This window comes from Haliotis rubra, unplaced genomic scaffold, assembly GCF_003918875.1.
Source record: "Haliotis rubra isolate DU_JTF1 unplaced genomic scaffold, ASM391887v1 Scf611, whole genome shotgun sequence".
Lineage (NCBI taxonomy): Eukaryota > Metazoa > Mollusca > Gastropoda > Lepetellida > Haliotidae > Haliotis > Haliotis rubra.
The window spans coordinates 30-10,099 of record NW_025767315.1 but is presented as its reverse complement, the minus strand read 5'-3'; the positions used below and the strand labels follow the sequence as shown (position 1 = coordinate 10,099).

General features: G+C 42.3%; 1 protein-coding gene across 1 annotated transcript; it reads left to right on the top strand.

The window, feature by feature from the left end:
* Positions 1-4,749: 4,749 nt before the first annotated feature.
* On the top strand, positions 4,750-8,246 carry LOC124255916 (the record flags this gene model as incomplete). Its single annotated transcript, XM_046689868.1, has 3 exons — positions 4,750-4,933; positions 7,549-7,701; positions 8,142-8,246. Coding segments are annotated over exons 1-3 (305 nt in total), but the record flags the coding sequence as incomplete, so codon positions are not given.
* Between the last annotated feature and the right edge of the window lie 1,824 nt (positions 8,247-10,070).

Sequence of the window (10,070 nt, the reverse complement as noted above, 5' to 3'; positions counted from 1 at the left end):
GCATTCCCGATTCTACTATATGCACGACGACTTACCACTCTACATAATGCGCACGACGCATCACTCTACATACATGCCGACGACTCACTCTTACATACATGCGCACGACGACTCACCTTACATACATGCCGGGCGCATCACCTCTACATAACGCAACGACGACTCATTCTTACATACATGCGTAACGACGATCACTCTACATAAGTGCGAATCACCTACCACTCTACATGCGCAGCGACGCATTCACTCACCTACCCGACGTGACACCGCTTCCACATAATGCTTAACGCATCGACTCACCTGGCTACATAAGCGCAACGACGCACTCACTTCTCTTACATGCAACGACGCATCACTCTACATATTAATGCACGACGCATCGACTCTTACATACACGCCGACGCAATCACTCTACATAAGCACGACGCGATTCACTCTACATAAGTGCTCGACGACTCACTCTACATATAATGCGCGCGACCGACGATCACTCTACATAAGTGTAACGACGCACTCAATTTTACATAACACGCGGCACGACGCATCTCACTCTTTACATAATGCGGTGCTTAACGACTCACTCTACCGCCAAGTGCACGACGCATCACTACTTACATACGCAGCGCATTGTCATTCTCTATACATAAGTGCACGACGCATTCATTCTTACATACGCATGCCGACGCACTAATCTACATCACGTATACGACGACACCTCTACATATTATTACATTACGCATTAACGACGACATCAATTTTACATAAGTGCCGACGACGCATCACTACATACATGGCGCACCCATGTACTCACTCCTACATAAGTGCTCCGACGTGACTCACTCTACATATGCATACATACGTGCGCGACCGCATTCATTTCACTACATAAGTGCACGACGCATCAATTTCCATACATAACGCGCACGACGACTAATTTTACATACGGTGCGACGTGACTCACTCTTCACCCATAATGCACGACGCATCCACTTGCCACATACGCAATGCCGCGGGCGCCACCTACTTTCATACATTAACGCGCACGACGATTTCCACTCTACACACGCATGCCGCACCTAATCTACACGCATGCGCCGACGCACTCAATTTACATACGCACACGACGCACTCACTCTACATACGTGCGCGCGACGTACTTTACTCTTGCCATACAAGCACCACATTTACCACTCTACATTACCGCAACGACTCATCACTTTACATTACACGCGCACGCACGCATTCTCATTCTACACACGCGCGACGCAATCAATCACTCTTACACACGCACGACGCACTTCATTCCGGATACATACGCGCACTACGACTTCACCATTCTACATATATCGCGTACGAACGCATCACTCATACATAATGCGCCGGGCGCATTCAATTCTACATACCGCACGACGACCACTTCATACACGTACGCATCGACGACCCACTCTCTACATAAGTGCGTACGACGCATCACTCTACATTAATGCAGCACACCTAATGCGACTAATTCTACATAAGTGCACGACGACGCCACCCTTACATAATGCGGCACGACGCATCACTCTTACATACGCATACAAGCGCACTCACTCTACATACGTATAACGGCGCATCCACCTCATACATTACCGCTCACGACGCACTCACTCTACATACATGCACACGGGCCAGCGACTCACCTTTACATTACGCGCACGACGTACCAATTCTACATACACGCACGCCAGATTAATTTACATAAGTGCCGACGCACTCACCTCATACACGCAGCACCACATACCACTCTACATATGCGGCACGACGACTCACTCTACATAATACGTAACGACCGCATCACTCTTACATATGCACGACGACTCACTCTTACATACATAAGTGCTCGACGACTCACTTCTACATAATGCGCGACGACGCATCACTCTACATATAAGTGCACCGACGCGACTCACTCTACATAAGTGCGGCACGACGTACACACTTTACATACGTGTGCGACGTACTCACTCTACATAAGTGCACGACGTACTCACTCTACATAATACGCGCCGGACGTACTCACTCTACATACGTGCCCGCACGTACGACTCACATACTCTACATACATACGTGCGCGACGTACTCAATCTACATACGTGCGCGACGTACTCACTCTACATACGTACACGACGTACTCACTCTACATAAGTGCGCGACGTACTCACTCTACATAAGTGCACGATGTACTCACTCTACATAAGTGCTCGACGTACTCACTCTACATACGTGCGCGACGTACTCACTCTACATAAGTGCACGACGTACTCACTCTACATACGTGCACGACGTACTCACTTTACATACGTGTGCGACGTACTCACTCTACATAAGTGCACGACGTACTCACTCTACATACGTGCGCGGCGTACTCACTCTACATACGTGCACGACGTACTCACTCTACATACGTGCGCGACGTACTCAATCTACATACGTGCGCGACGTACTCACTCTACATACGTACACGACGTACTCACTCTACATACGTGCGCGACGTACTTACTCTACATAAGTGCACGACGTACTCACTCTACATACGTGCACGACGTACTCACTCTACATACGTGCACGTCGTACTCATTCTACACACGTGCGCGACGTACTCACTCTACATACGTGCGCGACGTACTCACTCTACATACGTGCACGACTTACTCATTCTACATACGTGCACGACGTACTCACTCTACATACGTGCGCGGCGTACTCACTCTACATACGTGCACGACGTACTCACTCTACATACGTGCGCGACGTACTCACTCTACATAAGTGCACGACGTACTCACTCTACATACGTACACGACGTACTCACTCTACATAAGTGCACGACGTACTCACTCTACATACGTACACGACGTACTCACTCTACATACGTACGCTGCGTACTCACTCTACATACGTGCACGGCGTACTCACTCTACATACGTTCGCGACGTACTCACTCTACATACATGCGCGGCGTACTCACTCTACATACGTGCACGACGTACTCACTCTACATACGTGCACGTCGTACTCACTCTACATAAGTGCGCGACGTACTCACTCTACATACGTGCACGACGTACTCACTCTACATACGTGCACGACGTACTCACTCTACATACGTGCACGACGTACTCTATCTGCCACATACGTGCGACGTACGTACTCACTCTGAATACGTGCACGACGTACTCACTCTACATACGTGCGCGGCGTACTCACTCTACATACGTGCACGACGTACTCACTCTACATACGTGCACGACGTACTCACTCTACATACGTGCACGACGTACTCACTCTACATACGTGCGCGACGTACTCACTCTACATACGTGCGTGGCGTACTCACTCTACATACGTGCGCGACGTACTCACTCTACATACGTGCGCGACGTACTCACTCTACATACGTACACGACGTACCCACTCTACATACATGCGCGACGTACTCATTCTACATATGTGCGCGACGTACTCACTCTACATAAGTGCACGACGTACTCACTCTACATACGTGCGCGACGTACTCACTCTACATACGTGCACGACGTACTCACTCTACATAAGTGCGCGACGTACTCACTCTACATAAGTGCGCGACGTACTCACTCTACATACGTGCGGGACGTACTCACTCTACATACGTGCGCGACGTACTCACTCTACATACGTACACGACGTACTCACTCTACGCCAGAGCGTGTAAAATCTCAGTCATTTCCGATCAATAAGTTGCTCATTATTCTTTGCTGGCGAGGAAACGTGCCATTTGACAATCAGCAAGTCATGGATGCATTTTCGAAGTTGAACACGATCTGATCTGAATGCATTTGTCTAAATTGCACACGGCTCTGGTTCATTAAATATTTACACATGCAACTTACAACTGGTATAATCCGTTCTGTAACAAGCTGATAAGTAAAGAGTTATTTCCTATTAGTTAGGACGGTATTTCGAGGGCAGAAGTTTCTAAATTTAAGTTCATGTAGGTTGTGTATTCAGAATGTGATTTTTGCTGCATCCCTTTTGGCAAAGAGTCCTCGATCTATCTTATATGCTTCGAAAGTTAACCTGATGTTGACGTCATCTGTTTTCAATCACGTGATTTATTAACGGGTACTCTAGCGGAGTTTCCAGGAATGAATAGCTAAGAGTGTATGGTGGGCCGTTCCCACCATAATTCTTGTAGATAGGCATGAGTGAGTGAGTGAGTATGGTTTTACTCCGTTTTTGGCAATGTTCCAACAATATCATGCAGGGGGACATGACAAATAGGCTTTACACATTGTACCCATGGGGAATCGATATCACGTCTTCGGCGTGAGTAGCGAACGCTTTAAATAGCCACCGGACTACCCCACAAATAAATAAAGAAAGAAAGAAATTAAATGAAAAATAGGAAAGAAAAACAACAAAAGTAAAGAAAATAAAGCAAATATAGGAAACAAACAGACCACTTAAATAAAAATAAAACAGAACAAAAACGAGATATCACACATCAAAAAGAGAAAATAGGCTTTAGAAAAGTTGTAATCATAATTACTTTCACAGAATTCCAGGAACCATCTTGCAACAATATAGCGTGTATTACAGCATAATATCTCCTTTCGCCTGAAAAGTTTAAATTATCTTTTCCAAAAACCAAAACAGATGTCATCGACGAAAACATCCCATCCTTCAGCCTAAAAATATTAGTGGAATGCGATTTTCTGGAGCAGAGTTATTCCCCTTTGGACACAAGACGGCGCTTCGGCATCCATGGCGGCATGTAAACAACTTTACGAGAGACTTATTTGAGTACTTCGACTTTATGATATACACCGTCTGGGACATCGCAGACGATGTGACACCCGTGGATTATGTCGGTAGAAGCTAAAGAACACTTTTGGAGGGAACACCAAGATTCGTAAGTGTGAAAGCCGTGCTTGAATCTAATCGCCTTTCTTCGCGCATTCCATTTCCAGAGCTGCACGCCACAGCGACTCTCAGAGTCAGACTGTCAGTTACTAATTGAGTTAGTGTGTCACAGTTTAGACCAGGCGGACATAACGCCAACAACAGCCTCATCCTCGTACTGCCAGGAGGAAAATGCCGGTACCAAAATGCCAGTCAACAAATAAAGTAACCTGGTTGTCAGTTGTCATTGATTTTTATTTTAAGGTGATTTCCACTGTCCATGGGAAAATATTCAGACAAAAGCTGTCTTTCTTCACGGGATCACAAGTTTATAATGGACATGCCATTCAGAGAAATTCCACATTATTATGAAAGTAACTGTCTACCATTCAAAATTACCCGGGGGTTGAATTCTACATATTTTGTCTTATCAAAATATGTAAAATCATAAATATATTCTTATGGCATTTTGTCACAGGCATATTTTTTAGACTGCGTTATTAATGAAACAGCGGATAATTTTGAAGTTGCTGTACTGGCTGCTGAACAGTTATCGCCATATTTTAGCAGTATTTACAAAATTACTCCGCCGTTCGTTAAATTAATGAAACAAAATTAATCATGATACTTAATTAGCTATTCACCGATGTGTCCAGCCCGATCACTGCCGCTGATCATGTTTTTATGTAACGCGGCGGAAGGGAATCATGACAGGACAATTAAGTGTTTCTTCACAATTAACTGTAGCAGTTATCACCATTTCAGGATTCCTCATGTCATTCGTGAAATAACATATATTTATATCATAAAAAATCTCAAATAATTGATTGTGTGATGTGTGGAGTTTTTTTCACAGTAGATTGAAAGGCAATGAACTTAAAGACTTTTATGAACTTGAACTTGCTATTATATAGTTCGTGTGACATCCCCCTAGACTGAGTTAAAACATTTTGTATGATTCATAATGTTATCTTTTATTTTTCCTTTATGTTACTTACCATGAAGAATTTTCTTTTGCTGACCTTTATTGTTGTCAGATACTGTGTGAAAAAATACCAAAAGTGTAATTGACCGAAACTGCGTGCGTGTGATACTGATGTCTTGGCGATAACTGTTACGCGACGATAACTGTTCTGCAGCCAGTACAGATGTTTGTTCAATTACCTATCATAAATAGGAATGTCATCTTATATCGTGATATATCAATTTTTCTGTAATCATATGTTACAAATTTATTCTGCATAAAGTTTTATGTTTCATTATTGACTCACCAACTTCTGGATTAAACAATTTGTATGTCATCTTATATGTCGTGATATTGTTATATCAATATTTCTGTAATGATATGGTAAATTTGAGTCTATATCAGATGCTCTATTGATTGATGAATGTAGTGAGTGAGTGAGTTTAGTTTTACGCTGCACTCAGCAATATTCCTGGACCAGACAATCCAGTCATCAACAGCATGAGCATCGATATACATAATTGGGAACCCATGCCATGTGTCAACCAAGTCACCGAGCCTGACCACCCGATCCCGTTAGTCGCTGCTTACGACAAGCATGGGTTACTGAAGATCAATATTCTAACCCAGATCTTCACGGGTTGAATGCAGAGATTGAATTAAGAATTCACTGCCACTTTAATTAGGATTACCTTTGTTACGACAGTCAATTAATCAGGGTGCAAACAATATATTTTTAAACATTTCATGGATCTGACTATATTATTATTAAGCATTAAATTAATTTCAGTTGTCCATAGTTGTTTGACCGCCTCCGTGGTGTAGTGGTTTGAGCGTCCGCCCGGAGTGCGGAAGGTCGCGGGTTTGATCCCCGACCGCGTCATACCAAAAGACGCTAAAATATGGTACTTGTTGGTCCCTGCCTGGCGCTCGGCATTAGTGGGTACAACAAGGACTGGTCGACTCGGAGTCAGTATAATGTGTCTGAGTGGGGTATTCATGCTTCACCTGCGGCATAGTATCTCAGTGGGCTAGCACTATAAAACTAGCTTAAGTCTGGGCTAGTACAAGCAGCCGCACATACACATACACACGCATGCACATCGTCATATGAGCGAAATATTCTCAAGCACGGCGTTAAACCCAATTCCACCACCACCACCACCATAGTTGTTTATCCACTGTTTTTTATTTATCCATACACATACACATTAGTTCATGTAACTTTTAACAGGGCTCGATTTAGAGCTTTGTTACTTGCACTGGTGCAACCCAATATTACAAAATGCAACCTAGCTATTAGTCTAACTTGCACCTTGTGCAAGTAGGTTAACATCACTTAAATCGAGCCTTGTTTAAGCACTTCTAACACATATTCCTCAAACTATTGAATTTCTGTAAATGAAAACCAATATTACTGAAAATTGTTGCAATAAGCAGTTTTTGATTGACACGAACACAATATGCTCTGATATGTGTACTGTCCACAATTGAGATTGTATCCGAGATTGTATTGCTCGGCAGCATTTTCGGTTATAATGTGGACAGTTATCAGCTAGGTTACTGGACTGAACATATTTTTGCTTTGGAGTAGTATCTAAGGCTGCTCGCTGAGAAACTAAAATGTAATATAAGCTGAAAGAAAACATCTTCTTTTTCAGTTTGCGCCGAATCAGGACCCATTTAGTGAGTGGGAGGAAAAGCTCTGCCACCAAGTCCCGGACCCCGGTCTATGGCCGGAGGTCACCGGCTGCCAGAAACACCCATCCCCCGTATGGCAAGTACAGGCGAGCCACACCCCCTAACTTACCTAGGTAACATTTGTACTGCTAATCTGTCTGTCTGTCAAATTTGGTAGATACAATTAGCGACTCCAGGGATGGAAATAACTTTATAATTGCTAGTGTACTTCGGTACAGTGGCACATGTAAAATCACTTGCCCTGATAATTTTTCCACTATACCGCCGTTTTCTTGTTGAATTTTTAAATAAACAACATAATTAATATTGGAAAGTCAACTTGACACCGGGTACAGTGTGATATACAAAGCTGCTTGCCCAACAGAAAAAAACACTGGACTCAAGGCCGGGCAATGGGTTATTTCCACCCTGGACTTGTTAGTGGCTTTATTCTGTGTTGTAATTTGTATTTGGCATGTTATTTTGGGTTGGTTATTTAAATATATTTGCTATTATTGTACATTGTCCCATCCCAGCTGACAGTTATCGTATGTACTTGCTGTTTGTATGACAGACTCGACACACCTCCAAAACATGAAGAACGCCGGACTCACAGAAATTTACGGAAAGGAAGATACGAGGAAGTGCCGCCAGTAAAACCAAGGAAAGCTTTTGTCAAGTAAGTCAGACCTTACCAGGCACGTAGCAAGCCACTTTGTTTCGTGTAAGCCCGATAGGTTGCAAAGCTTTATATTTAGATAGTATCGAGGGCTTGCCCAACCTTTTTAAGAACAATCATGTGTAAGCCCGGACTTGTTTTCATAATGGCAGCTACGCCCCTGCTTTCCAGAGTCGTTTCACTGATGTATCAGACTTCCAGTTTTCATCTTAAACTTTAGTCTGTTTGCACTGAAAATGTACCGGTAAATTTCACTTTGAACAAAAAAGTAAATCAAATAAAGTGAAATTAAGATTGCGAATCCCCATATTTTGACCTTGCCAATTGAACATTAAAATCTCAGAATTTTATTCAACTTAGGATAAAAGTTGTTTAACAAATGATCATAGTTTCAAATCGCTATTATTGGTTTGTATTACAAGGGGTATGCATATTAAATGAAACACTGAGAACAAGTAGGGTTGGTCTAGGTTAACACTCATCACATACCACACATGCATTTGTTTCACTGTTCCAACATCGCGTCAAGATATTTCGACCAGCTAGATGGTCAGACATGTTGTTTGTGTTATGGCTGCAAAGAAAAGAAAAGTTGTATACTTTCTAAATAACCCCTGTTAATCCAGCTAAAACATCGGTCAATATTTTTGTTGTTGTTGTCACACTGAATTCCATATGGATTAGATTGTTACAAGAAAATAAAAACATAACTGTCAATCTTATCACAGTGCCTTTTTAGTTTCCTTGCTTACTGATATTTTTTGTGAAAATTTGGTTGGTGGAAATTTAAAGTGGGCATTTCTGGTATATTTCTTCTTTATTCCAAATGTTCATGCTCAATACAGAAATTTTGGTGCTGAATATCTAAATTTTCAGTCTGTGATAAAAGAGAAAAAGATCTTTATTATTATGGTATTTTTCCCCTTTCAGATTTGGAATTGTTGCTATTTCTGTAATTAAGATCAATGATGAAAAAAGGCCTTTTAGATAAACATTGGATTAAGGTTAAGGCTTGTAACTTTTTTTGTCTTTGGGAAGAAGCATATGGTATGATAGGGTATTGTAAGACAGGTGAAAAATATGTAACATACTTGGCATACAAACGACCAGTTCTTCTCACTTTTCTTTGTCGTCTATGTTCCTCAAACAAATTCCTCCATGGTCTAGTGGACACAGCACCTACTCACAGAGTGGACGGTTGGGGTTAGATGCTGGTGTAACAGGCCAGAGTATACCCCTGTCCCAGACTATACCCGGGGTTAAACTAGTCCTGTATAAAATAATTCCACAAACACTTTGATGATCTCCATAGACCATCTAATCTCCCCAAACAATAATACAATAATTCCACTTTTTACCATTTTATAAATTGTTATAAATATGTATATGTGTTCTTTTAACTTTTCAAATCAGTTTTCTCTCGAATTTTCTATTTTTTGTTCCACCTCATTTCTTAATAAGTGTACTACCCCGTCGCTGAAATACATTAGTTGTGTGTGCGACACTAAATAAAGCAGATAACTAACTACTAACCTTGATGATGTATCAGCATGGCTGGGTTACGCAAAGTCGAAAATATCACATCCCAGAGAGGCACTCAACAAATACCTCATAAATTTTGTATTATGCAGTAATGTAAATGAAATGCACCTACAAATTCCTTTAAATGACACCAAGACCATTGCCCTGAGTCACACACTCATATTGAGAGAATTGTCAACATAATTTTTTAGGGGTATAGTCTGGGCTGGAGGGGTGTACTTTGGCTTGGTCCAGAATATACCCCCGGGGTATAAAGTGGGCTAGCCTATAGCTTACCCCGGG